The sequence below is a fragment of the Ascaphus truei genome, chromosome 9, assembly GCF_040206685.1.
Source record: "Ascaphus truei isolate aAscTru1 chromosome 9, aAscTru1.hap1, whole genome shotgun sequence".
In the NCBI taxonomy this organism is placed as follows: domain Eukaryota; kingdom Metazoa; phylum Chordata; class Amphibia; order Anura; family Ascaphidae; genus Ascaphus; species Ascaphus truei.
The window spans coordinates 27,995,042-28,012,597 of NC_134491.1; the positions used below are offsets into that span (position 1 = coordinate 27,995,042).

Genomic DNA, 17,556 nt, shown 5'->3' on the forward strand with positions numbered 1-17,556 from the left:
AACGGCCAATCAAAAATGAGGGAAATAGATAGGCGGAACCCTGTATGTCCTATATGGTAAAACAAGACCAACACATTCCTTCATGAAATCGCTGACGTCGAAATAAAATTGTTAAAACCACAAGATGAACGTGTTTTAATTTGTACATCGCTGTACAACCCAGGTGAAAAACATCACATAAGAATCGAGACAGATATTGGGTATAACTGTCATATTGCTGTTAATAATAGACATCCATAAGCTTTCATCACTTTACAAGAAAGCAGAATAAACAAAGCCTTCATTGAGACCTTTGGGGGATTGGGTGCCCAACATATAGATCCATTTTGCTTCTCTACGTAGTAGGGCATTATCCAAATCCCCCCCCCCCCTCTTAGTCCCAATGTAATGTGATCAATGCCTTGAAAAGACAAATGATTGATGGTGCCTTGATGCATTCGATTGACATGTCGTGCTACTGGCGTGTCACTGTTAATTCTTATAGTACTGATGTGTTCAAGGCGTGTGCTGCGTCAGAATTGGCGGGACGTTTTACCAACATAACATATGCCACAGGTCTTGCAATTAATAACATTTTGAATCTGGTAGCTCTTAGTGTTATTCCAGTTGTTAAATTCCTTACAAGAATGTATAAAATTACATGCCCTGCATGTTCCACAGCGATATATACCAACTGTCTTATTTGTTAGCCAGGTTTGTGTGTTAACTGTCTGGTAATGGCTGTGGACCAATTCATCCAACAGATTTCTGGGTCTTGTATAAGTAATAGTTCATTTCCCAGTACCACCTTTAAGTCATCATCCTCCAAGAGGATATGCCAATATTTATTCAGCAAACACCATGGGAGCTCCCCTGGTGTGTGGAGGATAATCGTTTGAAAAGATTTGGGATCAGTCTTTTGAGGGTTGAGTGAGATTTTTTGCTTCTTTATTAAGCACTTTATTCACTTTTTGTTTGGTATTTGGTGTTGATTATATTCACCTTTTAATTTATACCTCCACTGTTACACGTTATTTATTCAAATTGACTTAGGAAGTGTTTGAGCGCCATCCAGTGTTTTTATACTGTAATATTTATTCAGCACCTGTTTAACCTGCCTCCATTGTTTTTTTATATGTGCCCACTATTCGGATCCTATTTGATCCCATAGATTCTGATCTGGGGTTGTTATTATACAGTAAAGTATCACGGTCCGTGTTTTTCGCCCTTTTGTATGCTTTGCTAATACAAGCTCTACTGTATCCTCTATTGTAGAATCTGGTGGTCATGATCTCAGATTGAGTTTCAAAGTCTTGCACGGTGGAACAAATCCTTTTGGATCTTAAGAATTGTCCAGTTGGAATTCCTTCCACTTGTGGTCTCGGGTGGTGGCTTGTGTATAGGAGTAAATTGTTTGTGGCTGTTGGTTTAGTGTGAACCGTAGACTGTAAGCCCCCTTGATGGTCTTTGAAGATTTCAAAATCTAGAAAGGTGGTCCTTTCTTGATTGATCTCGCTAGTCAGCCTTAGATTGTGGTTATTATGGTTCATTGCCTTTACAAACAAATTGAATTTTTCTATTGTGCCGTTCCACACTAACACGTCATCGATGTATCTAGACCATGGGAGCTCAAACCCCCCCCCCCCCGTCTGGCTTGTGCCAAAGCTGCGCCCCCCCTGCTACCTTCATGTCGCGTCATGGGGTCACGTGACCTGTGGCGTCTTTTGACGCCAGTGACATCACATGACCCCGCGGCGTAAGATGACGCCACGTTGCCATGGAGACGCGTCACAGCGTCTGAATCCCGGTAAGTTTTTTTTTTTTTTTTTTGCAGAGGCCTCACGCGATCCCCCGACATTAAATTAAATGCCTGGGGGAAGAGCGCGGACCTCTGCAACAGCCCGCGCCTCCCCAGACATCTCCCGCCCCCAGTTTGCGCACCGCTGATCTAGACCATAAGTCTACGTGTCGTGTGTGTACTTGCATCTCTGGAATAAACACTTTAGTCTCCTCCCACCACCCAAGATAGATATTGGCATAGGTGGGCGCACAGGTACTGCCCATGAAGTACCTTCACACCCCACAGCAGGCCAGTTTGCAGATGGCACACTGCTGGGAGCCCTTCCCTGCACCCTAGCGGCGATCCTACCTTCCACCCCCCTCATAGCTTCGCCCCCCCCCCCCCACTTCAGCCCCGCTCCCGCTAGGATCGGTCAGCTTCAGAACCTCCTGCTCTGCACAGCCAGCCAAAAGTGCTATCCGTTGCTCCCCGCCTCCCGGCTGATTACCCCGCTTACCTGCGGCGCAACCGGAGCACGTCCGTACTCTGCTGCCTTCCCCGTGGCACCTGGCCCCTCGGGTTGTGCAGCCGAGTTGGGGAAATTTAGATCACGTGCGGGCGGCAGCCATCTTGGGCACCTCTGCAGCTGAAAACTTTCCCGGGGTCTTCTAAACCACGGCTCGGGCATAGGGGAGCCCACAAAATTGGTTAGCAGTGAGGGGTTCAGTCCTCTCCCTGCTTAGCTCGATCTGCCACTTGCAGGGACGTTTTTTAGATAAAATTCTGCCTCGCACTGACTCTTCGTTGTGGAGCTGAACCGATTTGCGTCTGCTCAGAGTCCTGGCCACACCCCCATAACGCACCTCTTTTTAATGAAACATATGGGTAGTTCCACTGGCTGATACTATACATCTAAGATGCACTGACCTGGACCCCTTGCAGAGGCACTTACCATAACACCCTCTTACTGTCTCTGTAAGTTCTCCCTAATGACCACTTAGATCAGCGTTTCCCAAATGGTGGGTCGCGACCCGGCACCGGGTCACGGAAGCAAAATTGCCGTGTCGCAGCGAGGCTGGCCGCACGGCATCCCCCCCTCCTTCCTTGCGGCGTCCCCCCCTCCCTCCTTGCGGCGTCCCCCCCTCCCTCCTTGCGGCGTCCACCCCTCCCTCCTTTCGGCGGCCCAAGGTGAGGTGCGGGACAGTGCTGAAGTGGTGCAGGCTGCTATCGCTGGGGTATCAATGGTGATTTGCTGACTCGGGCTCCTACTGCAGCTCCGCATGATGATGTTGCCGCCCATGACATGCTCCGCCCCCCCACAGGACACGATGCCCGGCGTGATAGGAGGTAGGAAGTGGTGCGGGGGCGCACATGTGCCTCCGTTCCTGGCGCTCCCTTCCCCTCAGTCCCCTTGGTGCGGGAGATAGGCGCAGGGGGTGGGCAGTGGTGGCTGCGCGGTCGCTGGCGGGCAGAGGGAGGCGTGGAGCCGCCTGCTCGGATCGCGGGCCTTTCCTCTCTCCCCCGCCCCCCCCCCCCTCCAGTCACTCACATCCGTCGCTGCCTCTGTAATAAATCGTGTGTGTGTGTGTGTAGGGGAGTGTGTGTGTATCAGTGGCTGTGTGTGTGTATCAGTGGCTGTGTGTGTGTGTATCAGTGGGTGCGTGCATCAGTGGGTGCGTGCATCAGTGGGTGCGTGCATGTGTATATATAGGGGAGAGAGTGTGTGTGTGGGAGAGAGAGAGAGTGTGTGTGTGTGTGTATAGGTGAGTGTGTATCAGTGGCTGCGTGTGTGTGTGTGTGTGTGTGTATAGGGGAGAGAGAGTGTGTGTGTGTATATACAGGGAAGTGTTTGTGTATCACTGGCTGTGTGTGTGTATGGGGGAGAGAGTGGGTGTATGTGTGTGTGTGTGTGTGTGTGTATCTGTGTGTGTGTGTGTGTGTGTGTGTATCTGTATGTGTGTGTGTATCTGTATGTGTGTGTGTGTGTATCTGTATGTGTGTGTATGTATCTGTATGTGTGTGTGTCTGTGTGTGTGTGTATCTGTGTCTGTGTGGGTATCTGTGTGTGTATGAGGGAGAGAGTGTGTGTATGTATCTTTGTATGTATCTTTGTGTGTGTGTGTGTGTATCTGTGTGTGTGTGTATGGGGGACAGTGTGTGTGTGTGTGTATCAGTGGCTGTGTGTGTGTGTGTGTGTGTGTGTGTGTGTGTGTGTGTGTGTGTATATGGGGGAGAGTGTGTGTGTGTGTATCAGTGGCTGTGTGTGTGTGTGTGTGTATCAGTGGCTGTGTGTGTGTCTGTGCAGGCTAGCAATGGCTGTGTGTGTTTGGTCTGTCTGTGTGAGTGTCTGTAGGTCAGTGACTGTGTGCGTCTGTGCAGGTCAGAGAGAGGGTGGGGGGGGGAGGGAGAGAGAGAATAGAGGGGATTGGGAGACTATATGAAATCTGTATGGACATTCATAACGGTTTTATTTTACCCATAGGCGATAAAAATTTTTAGTGGGTCACAAAGAAGTTCAAAGATAACCGGGTCATGGAAAAAAAAGTTTGGGAAACGCTGACTTAGATTGTAAGCTCTTTGGGGCAAGGACTCCCTTTCCTGTTGTTACTGTCATGTCTAACACGCTTGTTCCCATTATGTGTTATATTACTATGTATTACTGTGAAGCGCTATGTACCTGGTTGGCACCATATAAATAAAGATATACATACATACACTTGTCCCATATACAGGTCACGAGCTCACAGGTGTGTCGTACGTTACATTTATGTGTGTGTGTGTGTGTGTGTATATACTGTATATGTATTGATGTGATGTGATGTGATGTATAGGCATATATTTGTGTGTGTAATCTTATTATTTTAAAACATATCTCTCGATCTATCATCTCTAGGTCCTGATTGTAGATTTGTGCGAGGGGAAACTCATCCGAATTGTAAGTGTATTTAAATTAAATTATAGTATTCATTTTTTTTTCTGTTTCTTCCTGGTTATGCAGGATATGGGCATTGAATTTTCTATTCGGATAAAAGTATAAAGATTGAAATGTCTTTAAAGGTGCTTTTGCATCATTAAAAATGCTGAATAAAATTAAAATGTCACAGATTTAATAATTGGACTTCGTTTTTTTATTTTATTTTATAGACCGCGCCCAATAATTATAAAAATTCAATGTAATACTGAAGTAGTACAACTGAACCCCGTTATAACGCGGTCCTTGGGGTTCACAGAATGAGATCGCGTTATAACCGTGATCACGTACATTTTGCCGCGCAAGGACTTACCGGCATCTGCATTTCTCTTCTCACCCTGCCGTGGACTTTCGAGCGCAGAGGAGGGTCACATGATGTTCTGGTGTTACACACACACTCTTTTCCATACACACACACACACACACACACACACACACTCTCTCTTCCATACACACACACACACACTCTCTTCCATACACACTCTTCCATACACACTCACACACCCTCTCTTCCACACACACACACACACTCTCCCATACACACACACTCGCAAAATGGAGTATGAGAGGCAGCGACGGATGTGAGTGACGGGATGGGGGGAGAAAAGGCCATAGATCCAAACAGGCGGCTCCCCACCTCAGTACAGCTGAACCCCGTTATAACGCGGTCCTTGGGGTTCACAGAATGAGATCGCGTTATAACCGTGATCACGTACATTTTGCTGCGCAAGGACTTACCGGCATCTGCATTTCTCTTCTCACCCTGCCGTGGACTTTCGAGCGCAGAGGAGGGTCACATGATGTTCTGGTGTTACACACACACACTCTCTTCCATACACATTCGCACACACACACACTCTCTTCCATACACATTCGCACACACACACTCTCTCTTCCATACACACTCTTCCATACACACTCACACACCCTCTCTTCCATACACACACACACACACACACACACACTCTCCCATACACACACACTCGCAAAATGGAGTATGAGAGGCAGCGACGGATGTGAGTGACGGGATGGGGGGGGGGGGGAGAAAAGGCCATAGATCCAAGCAGGCGGCTCCCCACCTCAGTACAGCTGAACCCCGTTATAACGCGATCCTTGGGGTTCACAGAATGAGATCGCATTATAACCGTGATCACGTACATTTTGCCGCGCAAGGACTTACCGGCATCTGCATTTCTCTTCTCACCCTGCCGTCGACTTTCGAGCGCAGAGGAGGGTCACATGATGTTCTGGTGTTACACACACACTCTCTTCCATACACACACACACTCTTCCATACACACACACTCTCTTCCATACACACTCACACTCTTCCATACACACTCTCTCTTCCATACACACCCTCTCTTCCATACACACTCACACACCCTCTCTTCCATACACACACTCTTCCATACACACTCACACACTCTCTCTTCCATACACACTCACACACTCTCTCTTCCATACACACACACACACACACACTCTCCCATACACACACACTCGCAAAATGGAGTATGAGAGGCAGCGACGGATGTGAGTGACGGGATGGGGGGGGGGAGAAAAGGCCATAGATCCAAGCAGGCGGCTCCCCACTTCCCCCTGCACCCACCGCCCTGCCGCTCCTCCACCCCGCCCCCCTGCGACCATCTCCCGCCCCGTGCGGGTGACCAGGGGGAAGAGAGTGGGGGGAAGGGACTGCCAGGAGGCAAGGGAGTGCATTGCCACCGTCCAATTCCACACACCCGCTACCATCTCCCACCCTGGGCGGGCAGCCACGGGGACCGGCAGCAGAAGGGGGGACCCACCGTGTGAGCAGGAAATGCAGGGGCGGGAAGCCAGAGGTGCACCAGAGACAAGGGGGAGGCATAAGAAATTACTTACCTCCACAGAGAAGGGCAGGCAAGCTTGACTGGCTGCGCACCAAAAAAAAAAGTCCTGGTAGCGAGCATGCCAACACGCGTCAGTCCAAAGAGAGAGAGAGAGAGGGAGACGCTCATAGCGTATTATCTTTAGTATAAAAAAAATATATATAAAAAAAAATAGGTAATCTGCGTACATCAGATAAACTTTATAGTATGTCATGTAACAATACATGTGTTACAAGTGCTGCAACAGGTCTGGTCAGGGGAGGCACGTCATCGGTCACGCATTGGGGGTCTTCCAGAGATGTCCCTCTATCCCAGGTAGGTGGCTCCACTCCAGGGGGCACGAGATGTCCCACTCTGGATGGTGTATAGTCCAGAAATGTCCCAAAATGCAGATATACTGTCCAGCCTCTAGAACTCTGTTCTCCTGAACTTTAGTAACAGACCGCTATCCGTAGATCTCAACAAACCACCTAAAAGGTGTCACTACCAGCGTGAGCCGGTGGTGTGTGCGTATCACAAGGCGGATTCGCAGCGGAGGTTAACACGGTCACGGTACACAAAGACTTCCAGCCAAAGAGCCCCATCTGTGCCCGTCGCGGGAGGTGACGTCCCTGAACCCGTGACAGCGCGTAAGTGTCTCAACCAGAGACCGACACCAGACTGCAGGCAAACAGCAGATATTACCGGAGCAAAGTGCTGGAAGTACAGTAGATCAGTAAAAAAGCAAATAAAAGTCCTACGCGTTTCGTAGCTCCACAACGCCACTTTGTCATGGAATAATATTTGCAGAGCGTATATCCAAACTAAATACCAATAGAGCTTCGCCGATTGGATGGACATAGGGGGGCGTGTCCAGCCAATCCGGAGAAAACTCATGGAAACAGCACATATGCTAGCATAATCAAACTAAAACAGAAGTAAACGTACAATGAACAATTTATTTATACAATAAAAATAGGTCGCAAAGCAACAATGAATTTGCTGAAAGAGAAGAAACAAGTATTAAAATAAGGAATTTATATCAAAAAAATACATCAAAAAGGCTAACAATGAACCCATGAGGTTTAAGCAGAGGAAAAAATAAAATCCACACGCATAAGTATGGTTACTTCATAAATATGACTGAAATATACTAAAAATTAAATTCCAGCAATATCATACCGAGGTATAAACCAGAGAATAACCTAAATCAGATGCGAACATGAGAATAAGCTGAATCACACATTAAGGGAGGAACATTACATCAGCAGACATGGGAATACCCTGAATCAACACCATAAAGAAGAGAGATTATATTCACAGAGACCCCAAATGTATATCAATACAGAGACCAGACATCTATCTCTTCATTTAGTCCTTTTGGGGTTAAAGTGTCCAACTTGTGAATCCAAAAGGACTCTTTGGCCGAGAGATCCTTTATCCTGTCTCCCCCTCTTCTACTACAGGGCACACATTGTATGCCCTTAAATGTAAGTGATGAGGGGTCTTTATTATGATGTGACAAATAGTGTCGTGACAGACTATGTTTAACATAGCCAGTCTTGATATTTCTTACATGCTCCTGTATTCTTATTTTTAAAAGTCTTTTTGTACGGCCCACATATTGGAAGCCACAAGGACATTCTGAAAGATAGACTATGTGGGTAGAGTTACAAGAAATAAAATCACTAATGTCAATGGACTCCTTAGTTGACGTAGAAACAAATGTATTCCTTGATGGATGAAGACATTTACATATAGAACATTTTTCACATTTTTCCAATATGTGGGCCGTACAAAAAGACATTTAAAAATAAGAATACAGGAGCATGTAAGAAATATCAAGACTGGCTATGTTAAACATAGTCTGTCACGACACTATTTGTCACATCATAATAAAGACCCCTCATCACTTACATTTAAGGGCATACAATGTGTGCCCTGTAGTAGAAGAGGGGGAGACAGGATAAAGGATCTCTCGGCCAAAGAGTCCTTTTGGATTCACAAGTTGGACACTTTAACCCCAAAAGGACTAAATGAAGAGATAGATGTCTGGTCTCTGTATTGATATACATTTTGGGTCTCTGTGAATATAATCTCTCTTCTTTATGGTGTTGATTCAGGGTATTCCCATGTCTGCTGATGTAATGTTCCTCCCTTAATGTGTGATTCAGCTTATTCTCATGTTCGCATCTGATTTAGGTTATTTTCTGGTTTATATCTCGGTATGATATTGCTGGAATTTCATTTTTAGTATATTTCAGTCATATTTATGAAGTAACCATACTTATGCGTGTATTTTTTTCTTCTGCTTAAACCTCATGGGTTCATTGTTAGCCTTTTTTGTGTCTTTTTTGGATATAAGTTACTTATTTTAATACTTGTTTCTTCTCTTTCAGTAAATTCATTGTTGCTTTGCAACCTATTTTTATTGTATAAATAAATTGTTCATTGTACGTTTACTTCTGTTTTAGTTTGATTATGCTAGCATATGTGCTGTTTCCATGAGTTTTCTCCGGATTGGCTGGACACGCCCCCTATGTCCATCCAATCGGCGAAGCTCTATAGGTATTTAGTTTGGATGTACACTCTGCAAATATTATTCCCTGACGAAGTGGCGTTGTGGAGCTACGAAACGCGTAGGACTTTTATTTGCTTTTTTACTGAGCTACTGTACTTCCAGCACTTTGCTCCGGTAATATCTGCGGTCTGGTGTCGGTCTCTGGTTGAGACACTTACGCGCTGTCGCTGGTTCAGTGATGCCACCTCCCGCGACGGGCGCAGGAGGGGCTCTTTGGCTGGAAGTCTTTGTGTACCGTGACCGTGTTTACCTCTGCTGCGAATCCTCCTTGTGATACGCACACACCACCGGCTCACGCTGGTAGTGACGCCTTTTAGGGGGTTTGTTGAGCTCTATGGAGAGCGGTCTGTTACTAAAGTTCAGGAGAACAGAGTTGTAGAGGCTGGACAGTCTATCTGCATTTTGGGACATTTCTGGACTATACACCATCCTGAGTAGGACATCTCGTGCCCCCTGGAGTGCTCCACTACCTGGGATAGAGGGACATCTCTGGAAGACCCCCAATGCGTGACCGATGACGTGCCTCCCCTGACCAGACCAGTTGCAGCGCTGGTAACACATGTATAGTTACATGACATGCTATAAAGTTTATCTGATGTACGCAGATTACCTATTTTTTATATATATTTTTATACTAACGATAATACACTATGAGCATTGTGCGCTTTTATTTTGTATTTTTTTCTCTGTATACGGCTTGCTACAGGTGCAAATCTTTAATCTGTCCCAGCCCAGTTAAAGGTGGGACTTAACTATTTAGTGCCCATTGCCATGGAAAATTACTCCGGAAAAGAAAATGATGTTAAGATACCTGTAGTGAAATATTTATTTTCTTTTTTAAAGGGTCCAGTCTACTGCTAATGTTTGTAACACAGGTTCTTCTGAGATTTTAAATAAAAATCTTTTTTTCTTTTTTTAAATTAACTACAGTACGTTGTATTTACTCATCTTTCTGCAGGACCTGCCTGTAGTTTTGTAATGCAAATGTAATTATTTCACAGGTTGGGGATGAAACGAAACTTTTACCTCATAAATTGCAAGCGCAGATGCTCACTTCCCTAAATGATCAGCAAATGATAGCACAAAGTAAGTTATATATTTTTTTATATATATATACATATATATATATTACACACAAAAAAGACGACTTAATACTGATGGAGTTTCTTACATGATCATCATTTTTTGTAATGTTTCTCTCCCCCACCCCTTTCACTGCTGATGGGTGTATGGCCCTACATGCTCTCCACATTTGTAATATCCCTTTCATCCATTTATTGCCTGGTCTATTTATTTACTATTCCATCTGCTTTTCCTTCTTTACCTCATCTGTCTTAGATTGTTATCTTGGATTTTACCTCTTTCTTAAACTCATGGAATCTTTTGTAAATTAGTGTTGCTTGACCGGAGAAAGAGTATAACTCTTGAAAGCTTGTCCTAAAATATTAAATGTTAGTCCAAATAAAAAAAAAAATGCATCACTGAATACTGAAGTACTCCATTATTCTGCACTATGTTTTTCTGTGATAATATTATTAAAGTGACCTAATGTCCGGGATATGTTTATTAGATGATGTGGTCAGTCCCACGTAGGACAACAGTGACCATGTTGAAGGGGTAAAAGGTTGATTGACACATTGACTATTTTGTTGTTTCAAATTTTGATGTGTGAAAGTTTTTGGTAACATTTTACATAACAGGGTTGATTACCAATTTTCTCTTCTGTGAAATAAAATAATGGGTTTTATTTTTGCCCCTACAGCATCAGAAAAATAAATAAATTAGGAAGTTAGATTACAACCAAGAGGCAGAAGTTTAAGCTTATCCGAAGTCTCAATTTCCAAGTTCAATTCCCCAAAATAATTAGAAATACTTATCAATTGAGGTCTGTCAACCAAATATTTTCTTACCTGGTATCGCAATCTGTCTTTTCAGCGTCGGAGGAGGTAAACATGGCAGTCTCAGACACATTTACGCAGTTCTTCGTGAGTGCCGTGGGACATTACTCCTCCCACTTCAAAGCAAACAAGTGCGGGGCACGGCAGTTTCAGGAGAAGTCCTTCCTGAAGGCTGTACATTCCAAGAGTCTGCGCAAGTTTCTCAAACACTTCGTCCAAACACAGATGTTCTCGCTGTTTATACAAGGTTCAGAGAACAGCACAGCAACGCAAGAAGGTGTGTGTGTGTGTGTATATATATGTATATAATGTGTGTGTAAAATGCTGTGTATAATTATATATAGATGTATATATGTCCTTCATTTAAATCCTTATCTCACTGCCTCAAAGTGGCGGGAAAGGTTTTCATCGCATTTTCAGGAAGTTGTATAGTGGTACTTGTGCTGGTACGTTCAACCATACTATAAGAAGTTGAGCAATGCACTTGGCTAAAGTGGGAAAGGTACTTGCCAACATACAAATGAGGCTGGCATGGCAAGTAAGGACTCAACCCCCAAATATGGAACACAAAAATAAAAATCAATGGTCCTCTTTCTCCGGAGGCAGGAAAGTCCCTGGACTTGACAGAATTCAGGGTGATTAGAATCCACAGAGGTTAAACAAAGGCTTGTCATTCAAATCTAAACCTGGCCCACCTACAACTGACAGATGCTCTGCAGTGAAGCAGCACTGCAAGAACTTGAAGATGAACTTAAAAAGATTAAATGGGTTATTGTTGGCCTTAGTGAAGTTAGAAGGAAAGATGAAGGTCTCATTGAGCTCAAACATGGACACCTATTCCAGGGGTCTCCAAACTCAGTCCTCAAGGGCCATCAACAGGCCGGCTTTTATGGCTATCCCTGTTTCAGCACAGGTGGCTCAGTATTTGACTGAGCCATTGATTGAGCCACCTGTGCTGAAACAGGGATATCCATAAAATCTGGCCTGTTGGCGGCCCTTGAGGACTGAGTTTCGAGACCCCTAACCTATTCTATTACAGAGGTACAGATAGTGGAAGAATCAGTGGAGTAGGGTTCATTGTTGACAAGAGATGGTGAAACATACATAGTTGAGTATGAAAGCTTATTAGAAAGAGCAGCCAGAATCATCCTTCAGTTGACAGACAGGTTTCAAATCCAAGTGTATGCTCCAACATAGTCACGCAGACGGTGAAGTGGAAGCTTTCTACCATGAAATTAACCATTTTAACAATAAAAGGAAATTTTCACCTCAAGATCGTTGTGGGAGATTTCAATGCAATGATTTGGTGCCCATCAGAAATACGAAGCATTGGTTGGGAAGTATGGTTACAGTAACAGGAATGAACGTGGAGACAGATTGGTAGAATTTGCAGAATGTGAAAACGTCTACACCATGAATTCATTCTTCAGGAAGAATTCAAATAGAAAATTTACATGGAATGGACCCAATGGATTAAATAATTAAATTTACTATATCCTAGCTAACAAGAAACACGTGGTTTGAAGACTGAACAGTGCTCAACCGTTCTGACACAAAGAATAAATCACTGATTGGTTCACTGCAGATTTCATCTGATTGCAAAGTTGGGGGGGGGGGGGGAAACGGATTAAAAAGACAAAAACAATCAACATCAATGGCCAGAAGAATAAAAGCAGAGAATTTCAACGAGAACTCAAAAATCACTCCAGCTTGATCAAAATGATCACTCAAAAAAAATAAATCACTTTAACAAATGATTTAAGAGGAGGTTATGAAGATTATAGTTGAGACCAAACAATTGATGAGGAGTCAACAAGAAATTAAGCAATCCCAAAATGCAGGAATAAGAAGATGGAATTACAACTGAAATCTTGAAAGAAGCTGGGGAAATAGTAGAAAAAATCCTTGCAAAACTCTTTACATGCTCTTGAAGAACAGGAAAATTCCAGAGCAATGGAGTAATGCCATAGTTATCCTCATCTCACAACCCAGGGGCAGCATGGAGGAAAAAACAACAGAGAAAACACAGACTAAGTGCAGACAGTCAAATTCAATGTGGAAGCGTGTGTTATAAACTTGGCTCTTATGTGCAGCCTTCTCACAAGATGGTAGTAGGGTAAAGGCAATAACAGGATTTGTGGAATCTATGGGGTCCTCTGGACGCAGACAGGATACAACTCAGGCTCAGAAGTCAGGTGGATAGGAGCATGGAAAAATAAAGAGAAATCTCCATGGTGCAGATCAATGGTACAAAAGGATAACTTTATGGTAATGCTAAAAATGCGCACTTACAATGTAAAAAAGTAAAATCAACATTTATCACTTAACAAGTGAATGAGGAGTGATAGGGATTATGCCACAGCTCACCGCACCGCCGTCGCTTCGTGACTTCTGTGTAGTAGGCTTTCTGTGCTCCCCTCTCCACCGCAGTGTATAGGGATCACCTCCGGCACTCTCTCCGATGCGATACGTCACTTCCGGTGTACACAATGACCTCCGTCGCGTCACTTCCGGTGCGGCTTGAGATCGACAGCTAGCAGCACCAATCCTCACACTTCTGTGCGGTGCGGTGAGCTGCGGCATAATCCCTATCACTCCTCATTCACTTGTTAAGTGATAAATGTTGATTTTACTATTTTACATTGTAAGTGCGCATTTTTAGCATTACCATAAAGTTATCCTTTTGTACCATTGATCTGCACCATGGAGATTTCTCTTTATTTTTCCATGCTCCTATCCACCTGACTTCTGAGCCTGAGTTGTATCCTGTCTGCGTCTAGAGGACTCCATAGATTCCACTTATCCTGTTATTGCCTTTACCCTACTACCATCTTGTGAGTAGGCTGCACATAAGAGCCAAGTTTAACACACGCTTCAACATTGAATTTGACTGTCTGCACTTAGTCTGTGTTTTCTCTGTTGTTTTTTCCTCCATGCTCCCCCTGGGTTGTGAGAATATATATCGATCATCTGGGACCAGTGAAGACAGTCCCTTCCAGAGGGTTTGAGCAGGGGGTTACAACTTTCATATATTTTTATGGTAGCACAATTTTAGTCACTTTAAGTCACAACATTATTATATGTTTAATATTCTTTCACTGAATTATTAGTGAGCACTAGCATTCTATTAGCGCCTGTTTCTACACTATCACTTTGTCATAGTTATCCTCATCCACAAGAAAGGAGACAAAGAAGCCCTAAAAAAAACTACAGACCAATCACTTACAAGATTTTTACAAAAATACTCACTAATTGGCTACAACAGACCCCAGACTTTGCTCGACCTACAGAACAAGCAGGATTTTGCAGAGGGTACAACACAATGGACCACATCCAAGTCGTACAAGCTGCGTTTTCCCGAAGTTTCTAATTTCGTCCTCCCACCTTACATTTTGCTGTCGGGTCTTTTGTTATCCTTTTTAATCCAGTTGAGTACCATCTTTGTCCAACGATGGTCTTTTCTGCTGGCAATCTGTCTAGGCCACTGCCATTTTCATTTATACGCCTTCGTGATGATGTCACTGACTTGTTTCCTTTTGAACTCATTTATTCTTTTCATGTATCTTCGGGTAATACACAGTATACATCTCTTCATACATCCTTGCGTTGTCTGAAGCTTCTAAATTATCTTTCCATTTAGGGTCCAGATTTCACATTCATACATGAGTATGAACACTTTCTTCCTGCGGCACAGTGGAACATTCCCTTAAAAGATTGTCTTGTTTCTTCCACCATCCAATCTTCATTCTCCTATTGATTTATTTGAAATTTTCCTATCTGTTAATACTTGCTGGCCGAGGTAGACACAGCTTTTGACATCTAGTTCTTTTCCATTTATTTCAACTCTTGTAGAATTGTCACATTTGTTAAACGTAACTTTAGCCTTGCTGAGATTCATGTGGAGGCTGCTTTCTTATTTAGTTTGGCGAATTCTCTGATTTGTTGCTGGAGGTCTTCTGGACATGTGGCAAAAATAACAATCTCTTCTGCAAATTGTAAGTGACTCATGTATTACACCAATAATTTTGATTATTTTTTCTTCCCAATGCAATGTCTTGAATAATTCAAGTGTTGCTATGAAAAGCTTTGGTGAAATGGTGTCTCCCTGTCGAACTCCCTTGATGATCCATATCTTGTTTTTATCTTCATGTAATCTAATGGTTTGTGGCATATTTGTAAATGTTCTTTTTATAACCATAAACGCATCTTAACACGTTGTCTTCTTAATGCATATAAAACGACTGAGGTGTAGACTGAATCAAATCTTTTTTTATACTCTATGAATCTTAAGCTGAGTGGTAGATCGTATTCATTACTTTGGGAAATCACTTCTTCTACAACGTGGATGTATTGTATCAACTGTGAACCACTTCTACTCTAGGCTGAGCAAAGTCGAGGGTCTTTTCCAGCTGATTACTGATTATTTTTGTAAACATCTGATTGGTCTGTAGTTCATGATCTTCTTGTCTCTTTTCTTATGGATGAGGATAACGATGGCATTGCTCCATTGTTCTGGAATTTTCCTGATCAAGCTGCATGATCCTAGAAAAGAGCACAGGGGAACCCCCAATAGTGCAGTAATAACTTATATTCTTAAAGAAAACTAAAATAAATACACTCAAGTGTAGTATGAGCAGATAACTGAGATCTCACTGGTGCTGTAATAGCCGCCTCTCCTCTTGTCCAGCTGCATGTATAAGTCAGCTGTGACACATCATACCAGGGATAGCAGCAGTCCACCACCAGCAGCAACGGAGATACAGTATTACAAAGAGCCTCCAAGAGCAACAGAGATGCGGTATCACGGAACCTCCGGCCGTTTCGCCTATTGGCTTCTTCCGGGAGTATAATTTCTGTGATGAGCAGCTGTGCAGGTTTTAAAGGCGCCACCAATCCTATGTGATAGACCATGTGACATCGTCTGTCCAATCAGGAACATCCAAAATCGGGCACATAGGTTTAATAACAAAGGTTTGTGAAGGCTGCAATTACCTGCAACTAAAAAGCAATACATGAATACAAATTAAAACAAAAACTGTAACTTTGAAATGTCCGGTCTCAAATCCAAATGGATAATAACTCTACACACAGCACGGTTCCAGCATAACAAACAGTCCGACAGCGTTTAGCAAACCTACATGTTTCGTCACTAAGGGCTTGCGACTTCGTCAGGGATTTAACCTTCAATCTCATCCTTTTTACCTAATACATTTATCACTTACGGATTTTTTATTTGGGCACCCAGTACTTTTATTTTTGTCAGATAGATTTGAGAGAGAGAGAAGCACACAGAATCCTTACATATGCCAAATATTGTTTTTTTTTTTCTCCTTAGGTTATTTTCAGCAGAAAGTTCAGGAATTCCACATGCAGAATAAACCGAACAGAAAGTGAGTGGTCACTGAGTTGGCGAGGCCTGTGAACTGTGAACAAAATGCCATATTTGTAAGGTTTTTCTGTAAACACCATTTCTCAGGGTCTAATAGTTTTTTTTTTGTTTTTGTTTTTTTTAGAATTTTCTAAGCTTCTCAATAGTTTAGAATAGAAATCAAATATTTTTTTGTTGTTGTAAAATAACGATTTTTGAGTGTGCAGACGTATTCCTAATTCTTTAACCCCTTAGTTGCACAAAGGGGCAAAGGGTTTAAAAATGTGCTATGAACTGAATTGTATGTAACTTTTAAACAGCCTGTTAAGCTCAAGTTGTTAAGATTTGCCCTTCTATTACTTATTCTGTTAATTTTTCATTAATTATTTAAATTAGACTCCAGAGCTCCTCCTCTTGCTCCATATAACTCTTGCTATTTCTCCCTGAGCCGCCTTAATTTCCCCCCCCCCCTTATGAATGGGTATGATTTTTACATGTTAAATGTCATAATTGTATATTTCTGTGCAATAGTTGTATACATTATTTTGGTTTGTTTATTGAAGATAATAAAAACTATTTAAAATGTGAAAATGTGGGGCAAAAAATATTGCATTCATCTGCATTACATCTGAAAAGACAGAAAGAAAGTTAAGTATACAAGGGGTGCGTGTGTGCGTGTGTGCAGAATAAATGAGTTCTTCAGTATTAGGCTATACCTTTTTTATTTGGACTAACAATTTGTCGTAGGACAAGCTTTCAAGAGTTCTCCCTTCCTCAGGTCGGCAATACTGATTAACAAAGGAATTTATGGCTAAAACAGTGTTTGGGGGGGTGGGGGGAGGGTTATGAAGTTTCCTGTTGACTAATTTCTGTTTGAGATTTGGTGGTTGCCGGAACACAAGAATGGGAGGTTTGGGAAAAGATTTCTTTTAATGTCACATCCTCTGCCAGCATGGGTTGCAGATCTTTGATTATTTTTCGTATTCCCTTTAGGGTAAGGTTGTCTGTGGCCATTACTGGTATGTGTGTGGTAGGTTCTTCTGTCTGTATTGTAGCAGGTGTTCTCGTGGGGCTTTTAGAAATCACCAAACCTCAAACAGAAATTAGTCAACAGAAAACTTCATAACAA

General features: G+C 43.0%; 1 protein-coding gene across 3 annotated transcripts in view; it reads left to right on the top strand.

Moving 5' to 3' along the window:
• DENND2D (DENN domain containing 2D) overlaps positions 1–17,018 on the top strand; it is a 57,167-nt gene extending 40,149 nt beyond the window's left edge. For all 3 annotated transcript variants that reach the window (XM_075614103.1, XM_075614102.1, XM_075614104.1), the window contains exons 9-12: positions 4,653–4,694; positions 10,163–10,247; positions 11,097–11,336; positions 16,395–17,018. In XM_075614103.1, the coding sequence (XP_075470218.1) occupies positions 4,653–4,694; positions 10,163–10,247; positions 11,097–11,336; positions 16,395–16,453 (426 nt within the window). In that variant the 3' untranslated portion in view covers positions 16,454–17,018. The remainder of the gene's footprint in view (positions 1–4,652; positions 4,695–10,162; positions 10,248–11,096; positions 11,337–16,394) is intronic.
• The last annotated feature ends 538 nt before the right edge of the window (positions 17,019–17,556 follow it).